Source organism: Embiotoca jacksoni, unplaced genomic scaffold (genome assembly GCF_022577435.1).
Source record: "Embiotoca jacksoni isolate LCO1_2020_lvr unplaced genomic scaffold, fEmbJac1.0.p SCAF_37, whole genome shotgun sequence".
Lineage (NCBI taxonomy): Eukaryota > Metazoa > Chordata > Actinopteri > Embiotocidae > Embiotoca > Embiotoca jacksoni.
The window spans coordinates 3,242,831-3,264,991 of NW_027185389.1; the positions used below are offsets into that span (position 1 = coordinate 3,242,831).

The 22,161-nt window shown below is 44.3% G+C and overlaps 1 protein-coding gene across 1 annotated transcript in view; it reads left to right on the plus strand.

Moving 5' to 3' along the window:
• LOC138208269 (collagen alpha-2(I) chain) overlaps positions 1–22,161 on the plus strand; it is a 42,189-nt gene that overhangs the window by 5,373 nt on the left and 14,655 nt on the right. The window contains exons 2-24 of the mRNA XM_069166033.1: positions 537–681; positions 1,454–1,612; positions 1,705–1,897; positions 2,100–2,207; positions 11,030–11,491; positions 12,568–12,612; positions 13,548–13,667; positions 16,344–16,382; positions 16,461–16,514; positions 16,609–16,662; positions 16,783–16,890; positions 16,983–17,036; positions 18,154–18,207; positions 18,516–18,566; positions 19,508–19,561; positions 19,653–19,697; positions 19,779–19,832; positions 19,925–19,969; positions 20,506–20,559; positions 20,849–20,893; positions 20,987–21,040; positions 21,192–21,236; positions 21,966–22,019. Coding sequence (XP_069022134.1) covers positions 537–681; positions 1,454–1,612; positions 1,705–1,897; positions 2,100–2,207; positions 11,030–11,491; positions 12,568–12,612; positions 13,548–13,667; positions 16,344–16,382; positions 16,461–16,514; positions 16,609–16,662; positions 16,783–16,890; positions 16,983–17,036; positions 18,154–18,207; positions 18,516–18,566; positions 19,508–19,561; positions 19,653–19,697; positions 19,779–19,832; positions 19,925–19,969; positions 20,506–20,559; positions 20,849–20,893; positions 20,987–21,040; positions 21,192–21,236; positions 21,966–22,019 — 2,096 coding nt within the window. The remainder of the gene's footprint in view (positions 1–536; positions 682–1,453; positions 1,613–1,704; positions 1,898–2,099; positions 2,208–11,029; positions 11,492–12,567; positions 12,613–13,547; positions 13,668–16,343; positions 16,383–16,460; positions 16,515–16,608; positions 16,663–16,782; positions 16,891–16,982; positions 17,037–18,153; positions 18,208–18,515; positions 18,567–19,507; positions 19,562–19,652; positions 19,698–19,778; positions 19,833–19,924; positions 19,970–20,505; positions 20,560–20,848; positions 20,894–20,986; positions 21,041–21,191; positions 21,237–21,965; positions 22,020–22,161) is intronic.

Below are 22,161 nucleotides of genomic sequence, written 5' to 3' on the forward strand. Positions count from 1 at the left end.
GGGGGGGAGGTGAAGGGGGGGGGGGGGGGGGCTACTATTCAGGCTACTGAATGTGTACGTGGTTTCTAAACACTTACAGTCCTCACAGTAATAATGCTGTTGATTACATCCCAGTATAGGAGGCTGTTTGGAGCCGACCTCTAGTGGCACTCGCTGGTATTGCAGCTGAAGACACTTCTGGATCAGAACCATTTCTCCGACCTGAAGCTACGAACTCTTTTATAAACAGTCTGAATTATCAGAATAAGCTGAAAACCTCTGGGGCTGAAAAATGAAGTGCCAAAACCTGCAGTTCCTGAAACGACCACTAGGACTCCAGCAGCGAGTCACAGACGTCCACGTTAAAACTTCACAGCAGAAATAAACACGTTTACAGCCTGGTAGAAAAAAACACTTTTGTTTTCTGTATTAATTTCTTTGTTCGACTTGGACAACCGTACGAAGTTTAAAGGGCGGGGCTTGTTTGAGTGACAGGTGAGTGAGTTTACGTCATCGGTCGTTACCACTTCTCCGTGTTGTTTTTGGTTTCTCAACAGAGAAAGTGGACTTGTTGCAGTTTTTCTCCCCGATGGTCAACGACAGCGACGCGTCCTCGTCGGCGGACGGTCGGCGCTGTCCGTCTCTTCACGTCGGCCTCTACACCGGCCGGGTGATGGCCGCACGGCGGGCGTTTGGACCGCGGTACTTTCCTTTTCACTGATAAACGCCGACACGTCTTTTCTTCTGCGAGAATCCGACTCTTGAAGGAATAGTTCAACCTTTCGGGAAATCTGACACTCAGCTTTCTTTCTGAGAGATGAAATGATTTGTTGATTTTTGTTTGTGTTTTACTTTGAGTGAGTCAGGATGTGGTTAGCTTAGCTTAGCATACAGACTGGAAGCAGGGGGAAACGGCTAGCCTGGCTCTGTCCAAAGATAAAAACACATCTCCCAACTCAAATTAAACAATAAAAACAACTTGTGGATTGAAAGAAATCATTTGGAAAATTAAGTTATTGTTATTTTGGTTTTTTTCTAAAAGCCAAAAAAAAACCTGTCTAACATTAGAGGAGATCAAATATTTTGGTTTTTGGCAAAAGAAGGAATTGTTAGAAAGACATTTAATTGATGAACAAATTAGATAAGATAGTTGACGGTGAAAAGAAGTTATTCACTGTTTTGAAAGTGTATTTTTGAGCCCAAGGCGGAGCCACGCTAGCTGTTTCCCCCTGCTTCCAGTGTCTATGCTAAGCTAGGCTAACCACATCCTGACTCCAGCTCTGTGTGTGTGTGTGTGTGTTTGTGTGTGTGTGTGTGACTGTGTGTGTGTGTGTGTGTGACTGTGTGTGTGTGTGTGTGTGTGTGTGTGTGTGTGTGACTGTGTGTGTGTGTGTGTGTGTGTGTGTGTGTGTGTGTGTGTGTGTGACTGTGTGTGTGTGTGTGTGTGTGTGTGTGTGTGTGTGTGTGTGTGCAGGTTTTCCGATGACTTCAGCTTGCTGCTGGAGCTGCAGAGCTCCCAGAAGGAGGAGAGCAGCGTTGTGACTCTGCTGAACTCGCAGCATCACGTCCACCTGCAGCTCCGCGTCGGCCCTCGTTCGCTCACCTTCATCTCCACGCAGCACCGAGAATACGAGTAAACAAACCTCCCGACCACAACGTTAAATCGATGTGTACAAATACACAAGTTCCCTCGCTGACGTCCCGTCTGTCCTCGTTGAAACCAAGGTTCTCCGTGGCGTCTCTGTGGGACGGCCGGTGGCACCGGGTGTCTCTGGGAGTGTCTCCGCTCTGGTTGGAGGTGTACGTGGACTGTTCATTGGTCGAGAGGGTGAACTGGGCGTATCCCTGGCAGGACGTCTCCGTCGACGGCCTGCTGATGGTCGGAGGAAGTCTGGAGGGCTTCGAGACGCCGTTTAATGTACGTCGAGCTGCTTAATGTCACCTGCTTGTTAGTTTTTATTATTATTATTATTATTATTATTATTATTGTTGTTGTTGTTATTATTATCCAGCCGGTTGATTCGATCTCTCAGATCTCAGCTGCAGGTTTCTGTTTGTGTGTTTGCCCTCGATATATCCGTGGATGACCTTTGACCTCGTCTTCCTCCCGGTGTCCTCAGGGTGCTGTGAGGCAGATGACCTTCGTGATGGGGGACCCGGAGGCTGCCAGAGACCACTGCACCCTCCACCGGCCGGCCTGCGGACCGCCGACCCCCAATGCACTCTGGGTAGGAGAGTCACGACAAACTTCTCCAAGAGTTTAGTCGAGTCAGGTTTTCGTGAGCCGGACACGTGTTGCATGTTAAACGCTTCACGGAGGAGAAGACACGAACATGAAGAATAAATCCCACCTGAGGAAACATTGTGGTAAATACCGGCTCTCCATCTTCTCATCCCGCCGGGAGGAACCGAGACACGAGGAAGACGAGAGAGTGAGGAAAGCTAAATGAAACTCCCCCGTGGGAATTTATCAGACTGGGAATTTAAGACGAGATGCTGTTGGTTCCATGAATGTAGGAAATGTAGGATCCAAACACACAAACACAAACAGCCAGGAAAGCTTCAGTCATCATGTTTTCTCTTTTTTATCTCCGAAATTAAATACAAAACTTTCTCTGCCGGCATTATTTTCATGTCGAAGAGAATTTTTACCGAAAGTGATGTAAATCACAGTTTATAATCCCGCTGATAAATATTGTGTTAATGTTATTTGACCTAATTTGTGAGCAGCTGTTTTTGTTTCCAGCTCACAGTGAGAGTCTCTGCTGTGTTTGTGTCCTCTGATCTCTGCGTGTCTCACCGTGGGCGGAGCCTCAACCTCCACCGTCCACTCGTCAATTCATCGCGTCGTTCACCCGGACAGGTTCAATAAATAAACAGAAAAAATGATGAAATTGATCCACAGTTGGAGACTCCTGATCGACAACATGTCCGATCACCTCGATTCATATTACATGGAGAAAAACAACGTCTGAATAATTTGAGACGTAACTGATCAAAATAATGCGCAAAACTCGGAAAAAAAACCCCATAAGATCCAAGTCGCAGTAAAGAGTGTCGGTTCGGGATGAAACTTCCTCTTTGAACTCTTTCTACACATTAGTTTCCTCTTATTCTCCTCATCGTAAGCGAGTCATCGAGTTTTAGAGCGAACGCTCGTCTTCCTGCAGAGAAGGAGTCCGTACATGTGGTGAGTCCACAGTGAGGTGAAAGTCTGAGTCCTGCTCTGCTGTCTGATGGTGTGTGTGTGTGTGTGTGTGTGTGTGTGTGTGTGTGTGCGTGTGTGTGTGTGTGTGTGTGTGTGCGTGTGTGTGCGCGTGTGTGTGTGTGTGTGTGTGTGTGTGTGATGCTTCGGGATGAACGGCCTCGACTGTTCTGGGACGTTAATTATAACAGAAGTAAAAACACGTTTGCTTGATTTGTAGTTTTTCAGTATGAAGCATTTGACTTTATGTTTCGGACCGTTTTTCATGAAACGGCTCGGAAACAAGGACTCATCATCTCAGTGTGTGTGTGTGTGTGTGTGTGTGTGTGTGTGTTAAGGATGTGTTGGCTCTGATAAACGCCCCCTCAGGGAGGATTATGGTTTTTCTCCCTGTGTTCATTCATCGCTGCCTCCTCGGTGCCGCCCTTAAAAAATTAAACCGGCCAAGTTTCCGCGCCCCAACAGAGGATGTAGTTTCCAGGGTGGTGGGAGCCTGAAAGGTCAGATGGCTGTGTGGGTTTGGGAAAAAAGTGGATGATTAAAGATCTGCCTGCACACATCTATATTTATCTTCACTATACAGTTTGTACAGGTTTTTTTTTTTCATTTAAAGGAGTTTTTTATTTTTTATTTGTGGTGCTCATAATTTTTTAAGTAGTGGTTCCTTTGAACTGATTTCTAAACAAATACAACTCATCAAAACTGATTATAGTTGTACAATTTTTCCCATTGATGTTGTGGTTGTTATTAGAAGATAATTCTAGTGTGTTTCAAACTTGATGTGACTTTTGTGGCTCGTTCTAGCTTTACACCTTCGGTGTAGAGATGTCGAGAAAAAAGTCCAAAAAAACAAAGATTTTTTGCTTAAATGATTTGAAATGGATTTTTTTTTTTTTGAAGTTTGACTGAAAGTAAACAGAAATTTGGTGCCTGGAACTGAATCTTCATCAGGGACAGTTTATATACAGTCCATAGACTTTATATAAAAGTGGACGTAGCTTCGGGGTCTGAAAACTGTAGCTAGTGTCTTCAGCTGCAATACCAGCAAGTGCCACTAGAGGTCGGCTCCAAAAAGCCTCCGGCTCCATAGACTCCCATTCAACTTCTCTCATCAAATCCAAAGTGAATAAAATGTGTCCATCAGTTATCTCGGTGTTGTTAGCTAAAGTCACTCCTTCTTATTAGTTTTCTGGAGGTCCATCTGAAAATAATCCCTCATTCATTAGAAAAGAAGATTCAAGAAGACCTGTTTTTGGGGGCGTGTCTGTTTGATTGGTTTCGAGTCCGATTCACTCTCTCTAGTTGAGGAACATTGTGAATTTCTTCTTATTGTAAATCTGTTTTTAGCTGTTGAAGGCAAACGTCTCCAAACGGTCCAACAGGCAGCTGTTGGACTTTTAATTGGACGTAACAGGTTTACAGTTAAGTTCATTAAAACTGGTGCTGCTCATCTCTTCCTTCCTTAAACACCCAGTCAGGCTTCAAGGTCTGCTGATTAAAAATGACTGTCTGATTTTGAAGGATCTAATGATACAACTAGAACCTACTATTCATTTTTGTGTGATCATTTTGGGATGAGCTGGGGAGGAAGGAGGGCGGGTCTCAAGGTGAAACATGTCCGAACCCTGAGATGATGTATTGGGGGGGTTGCAGGAGACGCTCTTGGCTTCGCTGCACGTCGAGGCAAATGGATGTTAAACATCAGGCCTCCAGATGTAGCATTTTATTACACCCAGTTATCCAGAGCTGGATGTGGGATAACTTTAATCATAATTGGAGCCTTATTAATTACAGATTGTGAACAAAGCTGTCGTTCATTCGGATGTGCTCAGCCTGTTTCCCACAGATCTTTTTTCTCTTCAGTCTTTTTTTCATCCTGACTATTTTTGTTGAGTTGAAACACACTCGGTCGCGTCCAGCTTTCCGAATCTGGAGCTTCTTTTGCAGCAACATCCAGATTTGAAGCATCGTCTGTTGTCACGGCAACAACTCTGCGTTCCATCAGAACCCGATATATCGGTCAAAGTCCTCACGACAGATATGAGTGTGGACAGCTGTGGATGTAAGCTGGTTGGTGGAACCGTGAACTGGGAATTGTAGTTTTTTTCTTTTCTATAATAGTTTTTTCATAATTGATTATTTGACTACTGGTGTGTTTCGGCCAGAGGTTGAGAAGGAAGACTTCGGCAAATCACAGACCAACAAGCCAATAACTAACAAGGAGCCGGCTGTAACCGAGCCCTCCATTAGAAGCAGCAGGGACGTGGAGATGGGCCAACTCACTTCAACACAGTTTTTCATGAACTCTGGATTGATGACTTAACATGAAGGTAAATCCACCTGAATCCACTTTCCTCATCTTGGCTGAGGCTGTGCTATAAATATCTCAGGCATAAATTCAGTCCAGTCTGGGCTTCTGACTCGTGGTCGAGTTTAAGGTTAAGGTTAAAAGATGCTGAAAATGTGTTTTTTTTTAATGCCAAAGTAAGAAAAAAAAGAATAAATAGGAAATATAAGGAAAAATAAGACAAAGATAAATGTAGTTGAATACATTAAAACAGCAGCAGAGATAAATCCTTTAAGTGAGTAGAAATGTTGAGTATGAGGTTGTGATCGTGCAGAAAGGCTGATTGACATGTTGAGTGTGTGATGAGAAGTGCTGCTACCAACAAGTCTAACATCTGAAGTGAGCAGCCTCTGACTCCGACTGTCCTTCTCACGGCGACGTAAAGCCGGCCTGAGAACCCTCACCCGGCCGCCGCGCCGTAATTTAAACCACATGTGGTCTATGGGCCTTCGTACCGCTGCTGTTATCCCGCTCATCTAACGGCTGTCATGGTTAGACTGTGTATATTTGCGATGGGAGTCGAAGGCGGTTTATTTGCAGAGGGATTTTCGCTCTTTAACACAACATCTGTCTGAGCAGTGAGACTCTGACTGGAGCTGATGTCTCACCTCTAATCCTTCAGTTGAAACCCTCTCCTCTCGTGGTGCTTTGATTTCAGCTGCTGTAGGTCTGATTCATCTAAATGAACCCACTCGGTGAGATCATTAGCAGATTGTTGCACCGGTTTTTACGCCTCCAATTATATAAAAGACTTATGGAGAACCACTCTGACAATATATTATCATGGAGGATGATCTAGTTATCTTTGACAGCAGCTGATGTGGTGAAACTCGGTGAGAACATGAAGCTTCAGTCTGTCCCACATGTGCAGTCTTTAAATACTACAGACTGGATATAAAAGAGTTCGTAGCTTCAGGTCTGTAAAATGGTTCTGATCCAGAAGTGTCTTCAGCTGCAATACCAGCGAGTGCCACTAGAGGTCGGCTCCAAAAAGCCTCCGGCTCCATAGACTCCCATTCAACTTCTCTCATCAAATCCAAAGTGAATAAAATGTGTCCATCAGTTATCTCGGTGTTGTTAGCTAAAGTCACTCCTTCTTATTAGTTTTCTGGAGGTCCATCTGAAAATAATCCCTCATTCATTAGAAAAGAAGATTCAAGAAGACCTGTTTTTGGGGGCGTGTCTGTTTGATTGACAGGCCTGCGGTGCAGTCAGGTTACAGCTATCGGTGGGCGGGACGTAGTATCGTCAGGTTTCCAGTCCTATAGGATTAAACTGAGACGTGTAAATCTGAAGGACATAGCAGGAACCAAAAATCTGATATATTTTTTTATGTAAACCTGGAAAGAATCAGAAAGTTTGAAGAGTTAAAAACAAGAAAATTTTAAAGAAATATTTCTGATTTCAAGGTTTTTCCTGCCATTATAATACGTTTTTTCGCAGCACTGTAGCCACTATAACTGCACTTTGAGCTTGGTTTTACTAATGTTTGGTGATTTCTTTTTTTATTTGGCTGTGAATGCATGTTTAAATAAATATTATAATGACAATAGTCCAAAAGAAGTGTCCTGCTGACCACCACAGCATCTACGCCCGACAGAAACCTGAGAAAACCCTTGATTGTGTTTTGTGCATTTGTCATCCTCATCAGTGTGTTTCTCTCTGGCTCAGACTCCAGGTGTCTTCACCTGCATCTCTGCATCTCTTCACCTTTTGTGGAAGATGTGACACTAAGATTGTAGTTTTAAAATGATTCTTGTACTTCCCGGAGATAACAGCGTCCTCCGTCCTCCTCCGGGCCGGGTGAACAGTTGGTGGGTGTGGTAGCGAGCTGTGTGGTGAGTCGGGCGGCAGACCTCTGGGTGTGTCTCTGCTGGAGGAGGAGGAGGAGGAGGAGGAGGAGGAAGGGGAAAAAAAAGCCCTGACAGCACCAGTCCGCTGCACATGTGGGCTCTGCACTCTGTTTGACTGCAGCCGCGGTGAGTGGAGGGACATGCTGCAGACATGTGGATCGTGTTAACCTGCCTGCTGGGCTGCTTTTGGCTGCAGCACTCTCTCCACATTGGACTGACTGACGGACAGCAGACAGATGTGGTATGTGCTGTGATGGATGACCAGAAACCAGGATGCTATGAATGAATGAATGAGAGACTGGCCATCCTCTCCGGGATGTTTCCTCTGGTTGCTGCTGCTGCCGATGGCTCCAGATCTCCTCTCTGGGGTTTTGGTGCTTTGATTCTGCAGCCGGTGTAGTAAACCGCCCTTTCATTTGCCGAGGCCTGTTTGAGTCGATCCATATGAAGCCCGCCGCTCTGCGCCAGCACACGTGTGCGTCCGTAAAGCCGTCGATCAGACGCTCTGTGATGATCTTAAACTGCGTGCACGGAGCTCCGAGCGAAAACAACACATCATAGCAAAACGTGAAATAGACACGCTTTACCCTCTCTAGGCGTGACAGTTTCACGTTTTACAAGTGTGAAACTTGTGTAAAAGTAATATAACAAAGGATCATGTGACCCGGTACAAAGGAGATATTTCGGCATTGATAATCGGTGGCATCAATCAAGAGACCGCCGTGCGGGAGGCGGAGGTTCGACTCCAGGAGGTGACATCGTTCTTGAGTTGTTTTATGTTCCCAGACACCCAGCCAGGTTTAAGTTGTTGTTGTTACTCCAACCCTGTTTATTTGATCACAAATCCTAACCATGTGTTTTTTTCTGTAAATCACATGGCTGGCAGCATGCAGTAGGTTTCATTTCAAACGTGAAACTATCACGCCTAGAGAAGCCAAAGCGTGTCTACTTCACGTTTTGCTGTGATGTAAGGGTTCGTAGACCTCCGATGCTGCTGACGCCGCCCGACCTCCCTCTTCTTACGCAACCCTCCCACCAGCTGAACCTGCTCGTTCTGGTCGTCTCCAGACGACGGAGTGTGTTGGCTCAGCTGTGCGTCCTCAGATCGTTTCTTCACCGGCAGATAAAGATGACTCGATGGATTGTGGCTCATACCTCTGTCTCTGGATACAGATCACACTCTGTTCGGGTCCGGCTGATGTCTCCAGATGATGAGGGGCAGTTTTTGTGTCAACTTTCTCTCTGAGCTGTGTACAGTTATTTTCAGAGAGTTCCCCGACCTCCCCAAACTTCTGTTGTTGCATCAATTCGATTGATAGAAAATTGACTTTGAGATGAGGCCGTGTTAACATCAGGAACCACACGATGAACCTGCAACGATAACAAGGCTGAAATATAGTCTTTGGTTGCACGAGCTGAATGTGATATTCGTGAACTGCCGACATCAAAGACTCGGTTACGGTGAGCTGAACTCATCCACACATTCACCTTCATAATCGATCGTTGATCAGAGCCACGCTTTGTAATGTCCCTGCAAAACATCTGCAAAACATGAGTCACAAACTGGACACACGGTGACACAGTTGACCGTTATAGAGTCAAATATGACCAGCTGACGGACAGCCAAGAAGACTCTATTTATGTTTTTTATTAGCAGTAAATTCCAATAAAATCAGAAAAAAATATGACACGCATTTTAGTACTTTTTTCATTTAGAGTAAAAAAAAAATTGCAGTGTAGTTGTAGAGAACATTTGCTGAGGCTGGTTAACAGCTGGTTACAGTGGTGTCACGATAAAAGTAAGAATTACCTTTTTCTAAATCTTCAGGTTGTAAGAAATAATAGATTTTTGTATTACAGCTCAAAATTTAGGTTGAGAGCAAATATAATAATTTAGTGGGACAATCTGGGAAAGTAGATCATTTATATTTGTTTAAATGGAGTTTTTCTGGAGCCAGACGTGACCATATTTGGACGAGTCTGGGGGACACTATGCCCTGCCCACCTAAACCAGACACGCCCCTAAACAGGAGGGGGACCACCAGAACACTAATCAGAAGGAGGGAATTTATCTGATGACATCATGATGACTTGTGGAAAACATTTACTGACTTGACTTTTTGCTTTTTCAATGGGAGTCTATTGGAGCTCCTAGTGGCCCTCAGTGGTATTACGCTTTAAGGCACTTCTGCATCGGAGACTACGACCAGTTTTATATACAGTTTGTGGTTTTAGCAACATAATGGTGTCATAAACTGTGAGACGCCTTCCTCAGGGGGCGTTAAAGGGACGGAGGGAAGCAAAAATGAAGGTTTTAGTTTTTGTAGTCGTAGTTTGGTGGTTTGTAAGTTGGAGCTGTAGCAGCGGCTGCGACACTCATGGAGGATATATAAAGTATATAATATATGATATTGTGATTTATGAATTATTTATGAATAGTATTACCAATCTAATGAAAGTGTGATAATGCCTGAAGCCAGTCAGATCCCGTGTCTCTGGGGAACCTCTGCAGCTTCGGTGTGGTCCGTACGCCCGTGTTGGTTTAAGCTTTGCTTTGTTTTGGATTCTTGGTTATTTCATGCGGCGGTCCACGTCCGTCGGAGCGACGGTGATGAGCAGCGCGGCGAAAGATTAGCTGGACAAATAGGCTCAGGTGCAGAGCGATCGAGTGTCCGCCGGGCCGGGAGAGCAGCAGCAACAATGGCAGCTTGTCCGGGATAAAGGGGCATTGTGTGCCGCTGGAGACGGGGAATGTGTTCGGTCTCGTCTTCATGCCGTCGCTATCTTCTCATTTTGGTATCGGGTATCTTTGAAGTCTATCAGCTGCAGACTTCTATTAGTGTCCCACTTCAAAAAGTCTCACAGCTGCCAGATGCTGGAGTTTTCATCAGCACACATGCATGGGGCCTCCTTTCTGCATTATACTGCAATTATAGCTTCACCACAGAAATCAAATCAAGCATTGGTATTATTTTTCCTCATGGGGTGTCCAAAATAGAAAGTGTTCATTACCTGGAGAGCAGGAATGAGTTTAGTACATTTTATATGAGGTGCAGTCTAAAACACGGTTGATGCACAACAAACAGCTCATTTAGATGTTTTTTTTAAACAAAAAACACCAAACTCTAGTTAACAGGTAACAAGGCTAACAACAACCTAACATAGAGCTCATTTCGCTAAAAAACAACTAAACTCAAGTTAACAACGAGTTAACAACCCAAACAAACAGCTGATTTCACCAAGAACATGCTAAATTCAAGTTAAAACAATCCTCAGATGCCTCAGAAGGTTCCCAGTGGAACTCGGTGTTGACAGTCTGACTCTGGGGGGCGAAGTCATGGTGACACAACTCCCACCAACATCAAAGAAAAAACCCACCTGGTGTCTCCTCACCTGACGCTCCTTCTTCTTCAGTCTTTGGACAGTGAAGCTCCGCCCCTCTTTGAAACGCTGAACGTCACTCAGAACACCTCGCCCGACTCGTCGCTTCATCGCCGTAGACCTTCTGAAACGTTTCAAGAGTCTTCGTTGATGATTTCCAGAGTTTGACTCGGTGGAAATCACTGCATGGGCTCAGGAACACTAAATATATTGTGATCATCACAACCAATTGACTACATTTTCTTTTCTGTCTTTCTCTCTCAGCACCACCATCACCATCCAGACGCTGTCGACCCGAGCCGTGGCTTCGTACTTGTGGATGAACCTCTCGTCGTTTCGTCCACTAACGATGAAGACATAAGAGTTCGTGAGGTCGAATCCTCTCCGAGAATCCAGACGCTCGATGAAAATATCATCCAGAACGGTGCAGCGGACGCTTTATACAGCGTCCTCGACTCACCTGATTCTGAGGTGAAATCTCACGACGTTACTTCACTGATGAACGAGAACGTGATCCCGTCGATGACATCAGAGGGAAGCCGGGAGACAAACAGCCTTCAGCCTCCTTTGAGAAACGCCGAGGAGGCGCCTTTCAGTCAACAACATACCGAGTTATCGGCGTCTGCATCTGCTGCTGGATCAGGAAACATCGTCTACGGATCCGACCAGAAACTCTACCGAATCCACAAAGGCTCATCTGGTCCCGTCGGACCTCAGGGAAGAAGAGTGAGTATCATGGAATTAGATAGTTTGTCCAGGAACCTTTTTTTTTTTTTTTTTTTTTTTTTCATACAATTAACTTCTGAAACCATTCTGGAAGATATTTTACCACAAATTAGAAAAACAGTTTTTCTGCATTTATGGATGAGATTCTCTTAAAATATGTTCAGAGGTTCATCTGGTTTACAATCAGTATCACCAAAGCGTCAGTGTCACGTTTTGCTTCGGCCAGGCATGAAAAGTGCGACGCCTCAAGTTCGGGCACCAGAAACCACGTGGATAGGATTCAGAAAAGATCATGTTTGAGTTGTGTGACCAAATGTGGTCGGGTTTAGGTGCCGAGCTTCCTTTGGGTGAGGAAAAGAAATATTTTGTAATGTTATGTACGTTACCTAATGTACATAACAAGATAAATATCCTATGAAAGTTATTGAGATTAGGTTAGTTTACTTTTATTTGGTTGACTCCAACACCTCCAACCTCCACTTTACTCCAACTTTATCCGTCTATGTACTTCACCTTTCAAAAAAACGAGTTTTCAGAAGACTCACGATCAAGAACTGTTGATTTACAAAGAAAAAAAATTCTCTAAATGGTTCTTTGGCAACTGTTTAAGTCAAATTAAGACTCTTCCGTCCAACAAGGTGATAAAAAGTCCCTGAGAAGCAGCTAAAGTTGATCTTATGCAAATGGAATCACAAGGAAGCCGCTGCTGCTTCAGTGAAACCTCGAGAACAGATATAGCTGTTGTCACTGGTGCCACCAAAACATCAGCAGTTTATGTAATCCCCCAAATTACCTCCCTTTAACGGGTCCATGTTTGGGTTGTAAGTGGAGGTTCTGCTTATTCTGCGGCTGCAACTGACCCACGTGAAATTGACTCATACTGGTTTATATTGAACTTGTAAAATTACAGGGTGGTCAGATCGCCTTCAAAACCACGCAGCATTAACGAGGTCTCGGGGAGACCACAGTGACATTTTCCTTTGTAAGATCATCACTCTGTAGATGATGCCAAACTCTTGCTGCCAATAAAGCTGTATACATGTTATAAAAAGCTCAACGGCATCTTGTTCTTGCAGGGATGTGCTGGGAGAGAAGGTTATGTCGGATTTAAAGGTGACAAGGTAAGTTTTTTTTTTTTTGGAAGTAGATATTGTTAATATGGTCAGAGGAGCTGATGTGTTCCCTCTTCCAACCACAGACTGAGTATAAAAAGTGTTTATAGGTTCCTAGTCTGTAAAATGGTTCTGATCCAGAAGTGTCTTCAGCTGCAATACCAGCGAGTGCCACTAGAGGTCGGCTCCAAAAAGCCTCCGGCTCCATAGACTCCCATTCAACTTCTCTCATCAAATCCAAAGTGAATAAAATGTGTCCATCAGTTATCTCGGTGTTGTTAGCTAAAGTCACTCCTTCTTATTAGTTTTCTGGAGGTCCATCTGAAAATAATCCCTCATTCATTAGAAAAGAAGATTCAAGAAGACCTGTTTTTGGGGGCGTGTCTGTTTGATTGACAGGCCTGTGGTGCAGTCAGGTTACAGCTATTGGTGGGCGGGACGTAGTATCGCCAGGTTTCCAATCAGATCGGTCAGATCCACCGCTGGCTCCTCCCCCAGCTGGTCCAAATATGGTCACTTCCTGCTCCAAACCGCTCCGAACTAGCAAGATGGTGACGGACAGAATCTGAACTGGAGGATTCATAACGTTCACAAACCAACGATGACATCACTGATGGTTGATGACATCACTGATGGTTGATGGCATCACTGATGGATGCTGCTTGGGTTTAACTCGGTTTCAGAGGACAAAATGTCAACACACCTGTGAAGCAACCAGCAGCTGATGCACGTCCATAGTTACCATGGTTACCAGTCGCTCATACAGTTTGCTGAGGGTTGTTCTTTTCTGACATTTCCTCTGATTAGCAGGTGAATTTAATCGTAGTTCGGGTTTTGTCTGAAGTCAGAAGTAGTTAGACAAAGTAAAGTTGCTTTAAAAGCTGGATATCTTTTTATCATCTGTGTTTTACTTCCTCTCAATTATTGACTATTTTATTTTGAAGGGTTCTCAAGGTGTTCAAGGCCCAGATGGCAGCAGAGGAGATCCAGGACCTGCCGGACCTCCAGGACTTCCTACTCTCCACCTATGGAGGAACTCTGAGGAGGACTGGACCGACTTCAGGGTGAGTTTAGATCCAAACACCCACGCTACGATCCATCTGCCGCTGCTCCGAGTCCCCGAGGACGTCGGACCACGCCGTGGACGAGTTCTTGTTCTTTTTCCGTTGATTTGTCCCCTTGAGGTTGTCTCAGACCGGCGTCCCTGATGTCCTCACCACACTTTTGTCTATTCCTGGCTGCTTAATGTCACCCTCTCTTAATACCACAATGTTCCCAGCCAGGTTTCATGATTGAAAACATTTGTTAGAAACTATAAGAACTTCGAAACCGGTCCAGTTCAGTGAACATCTATAAACCTGCAGGGTGAAGCCAACAACGCTGAGGCAGCAGGTTGGACGGGCCAACGTTTAAATATTACATCAACTCCTGAGCGTCACTTTTATATTCAATTCTCTTTTCCAAGCTCCTTTTAACCTTTTTTTTTCTTTGTTTTTGTTGTTGTTGTTGTACCATATCCTAACATACGTCATCTGAAAACCTTCAATGTTATAGAAATAATCACTGAGACACTTATAGAGCACTAATGCAGCCCTGAGATCCTCATCCAGGACGATAACCAGCTTATACACCAGGACCCCCGAAAGACTCAAATTATGGCCGGTTGGGTCTCACAAACGACCTCAAAGACTCTGAAGGTGCTACCGACCCCTGAAAGAGGGTCAAAAATTGGACCTCCCTTCCAGTGTGTTAGAACTGAAGAAGCTTTTCAAATAAGAGGTAGAACGTCTTCAAGAAACTCAAAGAAAGTCTCGTTGTCTTTGGATAACGTGAAGAAAAACTCATTCATCAATCCTTTCTCATCCGGACGGACTAGACACCTTTTACGCTCGTCACTCCGTCTCTCCTCGACTGGTTTCTGTCATTAAACATCTTGTTTTACCACCGAAGTCCGTCGACTTTGACTTCTTCACTCCAAATCTACGATTCCCATCACTGATAACTCAGATTCACAGAGAAACAACAATGAACGAATCATAAACACGCTACAGGTTAAATAGTTTAAAAGTTTTTTTCACTGAAAAAAATGAAATAAAAATCCTTTTGAAGGATGATTTGGATTTATTATAACTGATTTTAGAGTTGTGATTATTGTTCCTATCGAGTCGTATCAACACTGGATTCAATAAGTGTTGAACTGTAGGAACATGATGACATCATCAAACGTCTTAAAAATGACGAGCAGTCAAACCAACACTTCCTCCAGGGAAAACTGCTCCATTCCTCATGTTGTTTATGTCAAAACATGAAAATGTGAGAATAAAACGAGTCATAAAGTTTGTTATTTTCCTGTGACGACTGCGACACACACGATGTTCTGATCCGACTGAGGAGAACCGGGCTTCTATTCCGGGTCCGGGCTGAGTAATCCTCTCCCAGCGTGTCCTACAGTGTGTCTTGGACGGCCTCGCAGCGCTCTGTAACGAGAGCTGAAGTCTCTGCCAGGCATCGTAACTGGAGCCCGTCCAGACCTCATGCCTGGGTCGGGCCCTGCGTTCTGCTCTCCGGGCTCTCCGGGTCGAGCTGGCTGTGAAAGGCTTCAGTGTTGCCGCTCGTCTCAGAGCACACTGGAGGCTCTGACTGCTCCACCTCCGTCCGCAGAGACGCGGTGAGACCCGGGGGAGGTCCTGGCCGAGCCTCACCTCGACAGGGTTGGCTAGAGTCCACCGGACCCCGCCCTCCGCCCCCCACGCCCCGCCACCCCCCAGCACCACCCACCCTCTGCTGCAGAACCACCGCCAACATAAATAGGACCTGGAGGAGCAGGAGCCGGGTGGTGCAATAAACCAGAAGGACTGCTGAGTGCCGGAGCGGACCGGCACTTCTCCTGCTGCCATAATCACTTAGCAGCCGTCGGCGAGAGACGCGCCGCACGCAGCGCTCGGCACTCGACGCTTCCTGTCGGCGCTCGACGCTTCCTGTCAGCGCTCGACGCTTTAATGCACACTCGTGTTCTTTTCTTGGCTTCGTTTGGACTCTCAAGTGTTTACGAGACATAAAAGTGTGAGAACCGAGTTCAGACAGCAGCGTGATCGATCTCAGATGTCCCGGCGGGTCCAGTTGTACTGATGTGTGGCCGATGTGGGAACTTAAAAGTTGCAGCAGTTCGTGTTGTCGGCTCAAATCAAATAAAGCTGGACCAGAACATAGATCTTCCCTCATGGAGACAGTAGCTGCACCCTGATTGGTTATTTCAAAAGTGTTTTCCCGACCACCACCATGAGCTGGACAATTTCAGTTTTGTGTAACGTCCGTTATGAATCCTCCAGTTCAGATTCCGTCCGTCACCATCTTTGCTAGTTCGGAGCGGTTTGGAGCAGGAAGTGACCATATTTGGACGAGCTGGGGGAGGAGCCAGCAGGTGGATCTGACCGATCTGATTGGAAACCTGACGATACTACGTCCCGCCCACCGATAGCTGTAACCTGACTGCACCACAGGCCTGTCAATCAAACAGAAACGCCCCCAAAAAGGGCAACGTGTTAATTGTAGCTATAAAAAACAACCCAAGATACACTCTCCCCCTCTAAACTGCATGGAAACTAAGGATTTGAACTGTAAAGTACCTGAGTTGAACCACTAGGGCCTGCTAGACTTATACTCCAGTTATTTTTACCCCCTCACCTTCAACAGATCTCGACCTCGCCGATATAATAACTTTACTTCCGTTGTGTTTCCAGAGGTCGTCCGTCTACCAGATGCTCCGAGCCGGCTGGCCGGTGAGTCGCTCATCTTTCAGACCCAATCACAGTGTTTTTTCAGACTCCGTCACTGATTTATATTCCTCTTCTCTTCAGGTGATGCCTGGTCCGCCTGGACTAACGGGGGAAATGGGCAAACCTGGTCCTGCTGTGAGTTTAAAGAGAAGGACGACGTCGATTGTTTCAGCTTTTTTTGCTCGTCATCTTTTTGATCTCGCTTTATCTTGTCGAATATTTTATGAAGGGTATTCCTGGAGATCCCGGGAGCAGAGGAAGACCCGGACACAGAGGAGAAATGGTAGATATTGACGCTGAAATGCCTTTTATGTAACATCAGCAGCTGCTTTAAACCTGTGTGTGTGTGTGTGTGTGTGTGTGTGTGTGTGTGTGTGTGTGTGTGTGTGTGTGTGTGTGTCAGGGTCACCACGGGCCAAAGGGCGTCGCCGGCAGGTCGGGCAGGTTGGGCCGCAACGGCAGTCAGGGAGCGGACGGGCATCGAGGACCGCCGGGACTTCCCGGGCTCAGGGTGAGGACCGCCGGTAGCCTCAGGTCGGAGGATTGATGACGATGATTAGTCCGAATCATCCGGTAACATCTGCGGTCGTCTCTTCCCATCAGGGTCCCAGAGGGTTCAAAGGGGAGGCGGCTTCGGCGGGGGAGAAAGGAGACGAGGTGAGTCGACATGTTCGAATCATCTCCACAATACAATCTGTATAAAAACTCTGGATTTGTCACGTTGGATGCAGAAACAACAACACATGCTCCATCCTGTCCTCCTCAGTAAACCAAAATTATTCATGCTAATTAAAACTTTTCTTTTGCATGAACTTTTAAGTCTAGAGATATTTTTGTGTCTTTATTATGCAGCAAAAAAAACAGTTTTGAGAGCAAATTTCTAGTGCTGCAATCAAAGAATCAAGTTTTGAAAGTTAAAATATACGAACTGAGAATACAATTATTTTCACTGCAAACAAATGAGCTCTTAAAGTTTTGTTAGTTTTGGTCACAGATGAACATTTTTACCCGTTGAACTACATTTAAAGAGGCAATTCAACCCAGAACATGCAGGTTCGCAGCTTCTATCTTCTGACTGAAAGGTTGTTTCTGCCTCAAAATGACATTTATTTCTCCTTTGCTTTGCACACTTACACGTTATGACTGTTTGATCCTTATAAAAGCACCGACTGTCTCTCACATAAACTGTACAATAAACCTTTAACAGGTTGGAAGGTTTTGACAAACAGTCACTTTTTAGCACAAGAAGAAGAAGAAAAAAAAAAGACTAGTTTAAATGCTTGTTTCTGAGTCTGATCGATAGTAAACACAGAAATCAGCTGCCATTATTTAATAGAACTTGAATTTAACTGCACATTTTAGCCCATTCTCATTATAAGCAGGGATATGATGATATGATGATATGCATCAAACTGAGCCATGTTAGTGTTGTAAAAAGACACAGTTTCCTAATGCCACACACACTGTATTCCATAATAAAAGACAGATTTCTAGTAATATGCAGCATTATAACTGCAACTCTGAACTCCCAGTGACTCAGCTGCCTCGTGTTCGCTCATTAAACGATAAATAGTCGTGTCCTGAAATCCTCCACTCTCTGACTAAACACCTGAGTGGAGCCTCCGTTCACACTGTGGTTACACGAGTCAGTTGGTAGCCAACATTCACATCGAGGTGCAGCAGCTCCCGACCGCTGCCCGGCGAGGATGAGCTGAATAAGGGCAAAGAAAAGAAGTTTCCATAAAGAGCTCTAAGTTCCTGTCCTGACTTGCAGGGTTTCGCCGGAGAACCTGGACCCGGTGGGGACGGAGGGAGATCTGGGGAGAAGGTCGGTGTAAAGAATAAAGATGAATATTAGCTGCTTCTCCTCTGATCCTGGGTGAGAGTCGTAGGAGAGGTTTGACTACATCTCCCTCTAGTGGCTGGAAAACGCTACTGAACATCAACTAGTGCTGGTCATACATTACTCTGTAGAAATACAATCAAGTGGAATGAGGTTGCATCTATATACCTGGTTACACTGCTATGATGACGTGCATTATAGAAAATAAATAACAAAATGATATCATAACTCTTCCAGCAGGTATTTTATAACATGACTGGTTTGATTTCTGTGTTATTTGTGTTCCCCTGCAGGGATCTAAAGGAGAACCAGGAGAAGACAGACCTGCCGGCCCTCCTGTGAGACTCACATCTTATCAAGACTAATTCATTTTAGTCCTGAACATCAGTTTCATCGTCGTTAAGAGTCAACAGGAAGTGTAGTGAAGAAATATTACACAAGATTTAACGTCAATAATTGGCACAAGTAAAGTTTTTTTTATTGGTGCGGCCTCCATTTCCATGGTGATACATGGGGTAAGACTAAAAACTGGAAAACAATCAGTAGACTCTTATGTAATGTACGCAATGTTTACTACTCCAGGAAGTAGTCACGCCCCTTAGCAACCACCTAGCAACAGAGGATTTCTAGTCTCCAACTGAATAAATACAGAACATAGAAACACTAAACTGCTCAGCTAGCTCAGTCTGGTTGGAACAAAGATATCTGATGAACAAAGATATCTGATGAACTAAGATATCTGATGAACTAAGATATCAGATTTTTAAGATAGTAGCGCCGTGTCACCCGCTCACCGGCTAACTAACTGTTAGCCAGTAAGTATGATCTAAACCCAACCAGCTAGCAGTTCTGCAGAGAGCACTGTAAAATCAAAAAGTCTAACTTTTATTGAAAAAAAAAAAAAAAATTATCTAACGAAATATTCTGCTTTAATACAAAGTTATTGAAGTTTAGCCTTTCAAAAACGAGATGGCCGTTGACCAATCAGATTTCTTGGTTGGAACTACTTGTTTCATAATGTTTGATATAAAATGTGCAGCTTTGATAACTTAATTCTGTCTGTGTTTGATTGTGTCGTATTATAAAAGAAATACAGAACTGTATCATCTGCATAACAACGTACGTTTAAATACGCTATACAGGATGTGATGCTGTTAGACTTGATTTCGTATAAAGTCTTCTATGGTTCTGGAGGATCTTTATCGACAGGCAGTCTTCATGATTTCCAGATGATGTGATGATTTATCTTGATGTTAAAAATTGAACTGCAGTTTGTGCTCATCAGGGACCTTCAGGTCATAAAGGCCTCCAGGGTCTTCCTGGACCTCCCGGACCACAGGTAGGACATGTACCAAATTATATTACTCTGATTACATCTTTGTTAGTTTCTCTGAAATGTCTCGCTGTGTTGATTCTTCCTTTTTCATCAGGGAGACTCTGGAGACGACGGGATGAAGGGTCCTCCGGGCCCGGCGGTGAGCATCACTCTGTTCCTTTGAAAGTTCTTCTTGCTGCTGATGAGATGATTTTTTTATGAAAGAGTTTGAATCTTTCAGGGGGCACCGGGGTCCACCGGCAGCATCGGACCACCTGGACTGAACGGGTCTGAGGTGAACTCGTGTTCCTCCAAATCATTTTACTTTTGAGGGTTTTAAAGTAAAATACAAACAGTATTTTTTTACAATGTGTTTGTTGTGTTCAGGGGGATCAAGGTCCAACCGGTGCACGAGGTCGGAGAGGTCCTCCAGTATGTCAACCTGTTAACTTCTTACACCTAATGTACAGTACACTGTAAAAAACTGTGGATCTTAAACAAGTAAAATAATCTCATATTTATTGTTTTTAGTAGAAATAGATCCTCCAGTGCTTTTTAACTTATTTAAATTTCCATGATAATCATCTTTGTCTTTATTTCAGTTACTTTTAACCAGATACAAGCGATACCTGTTGAACATTCACTTTAAGGCTGCTGAAGACTCATTTTAATCAGCTTGTCTGGGCGAGAACTTCTCATTTCAAGCAACTAACTGCAAAATTGTTCTGTGCTCATTCAAATTTTAAATCTTAGATCAGGAAATATGAGATTAATGATTTTGGTTTCAAAATTATGTACGTGTTTCTATCTTTAAATTCATGGTATATTACGTTATGTTGTGAATGCTGTAGCAGCTCGCCCAGTAAATTTAAAGGTCAGTAGTTTGATTCCTCTCGTCTCTGATAGGATGATTTCGATGGAGAATCCAAGCATCGTGTAATAATTGAATATTACTGCGTGTCTAACAGGGAGTGTCAGGACTCGCAGGAGAGACGGGCTCACCTGGACCTCGAGGTACTCAGGTCAGTTTAATGCGAGAGAAGCGTTTAAACCTTCATTTGACAGTTCAGAGGACGTTCAGTGGTTTCAGAAAATATTCTTCGTTTTCATGCTTTATTCTAAATGAGTTAATCTGAACTCAGGAACTCTTAACAACAAAGTAATCACGCCGATTATTGTCTAACGTTATGATTTAAGGCCACAATTGTCTTTAATTTTTGACAGAATAAAGCTCTTTGTCTGTGACATCCTTCACGTTATCATAAAGTCTTTATGTCCTCTGCATTATTTGTTGTTTCTTTTTATTTTCAGGGTCATCCAGGCGACGACGGCCCTCCAGGTCCAAAAGGGGAAGTTGTGAGTTTTGATCATATCATCTCTGTAGTTGTGTTTGTTTATTGAAGGTTGAACTGATGCTGATGATTCTGATGTCTGTGTTCTCTCTGACAGGGTGAAACTGGACCTGTGGGGACCAGAGGACTGCTGGGTATCGAAGGGCCCGTGGTAAATATAAATAAGCTTTACAGATGCAGAATTAACACATCTGTCAAAGTAAAATGTTCCTTTTCACTGTGCTGCCAGATGTTTTCTGTCTGTGTTCAAAACTCCATGACATCATCACCAAGTCTTCTCTCTGCTCTGTTTCCTCCTTCAGGGGACGTCAGGAGCTCTCGGACCGAAAGGATTTCCAGGCAGCACTGTAGGTTTTTGGTTAACCAGTAAATATCGGCATTAACATGATGGATGGAGGTCTGTTACAGAAACATACAGCGTGCGTTAACATACTATTAATTTAAAATGGATTCACCAAGGGGCTAAAACATTATGACCCCCTGTTGTTCCTTTGAGTGGTGCCAAAATCTGGCACTAAGACCTTCGCAGGACCGTTAAGTCGTGAAAGTTTCTGGTTGAAGCCGAGACAACTCCCTGGTTTGTCCATCAGTCAGTAACACAGACTGAATGTAAAAGTGTTCGTAGTTTCTGGGTCTGAAAAATGGTTCTGATCCAGAAGTGTCTTCAGCTGCAATACCACCGAGTGCCACTAGAGGTCGGCTCCAAAAAGCCTCCGGCTCCATAGACTCCCATTCAACTTCTCTCATCAAATCCAAAGTGAATAAAATGTGTCCATCAGTTATCTCGGTGTTGTTAGCTAAAGTCACTCCTTCTTCTTAGTTTTCTGGAGGTCCATCTGAAAATAATCCCTCATTCATTAGAAAAGAAGATTCAAGAAGACCTGTTTTTGGGGGCGTGTCTGTTTGATTGACAGGCCTGTGGTGCAGTCAGGTTACAGCTATCGGTGGGCGGGACGTAGTATCATAAGGTTTCCAATCAGATCAGTCAGATCCACTGCTGGCTCCTCCCCCAGCTCGTCCAAATATGGTCACTTCCTGCTCCAAACAGCTCGTTTATCTTTCATGTGTGTGTTCAGGGCCTCAGAGGACCGAACGGCGACCGAGGAGAGTTTGGACCCAAAGGAGACAAAGTAAGAGACGAGACCTCATCTGTGATTAAACGCAACATTTTAAGCTGAATCCAAATGTCTTGAGATAAACTGAATTGGATCTTTATTTTAAAAAGAGGCACGAGCTTGTGAAAATGTATTATCGCCACTTTTTTTTCCTTCA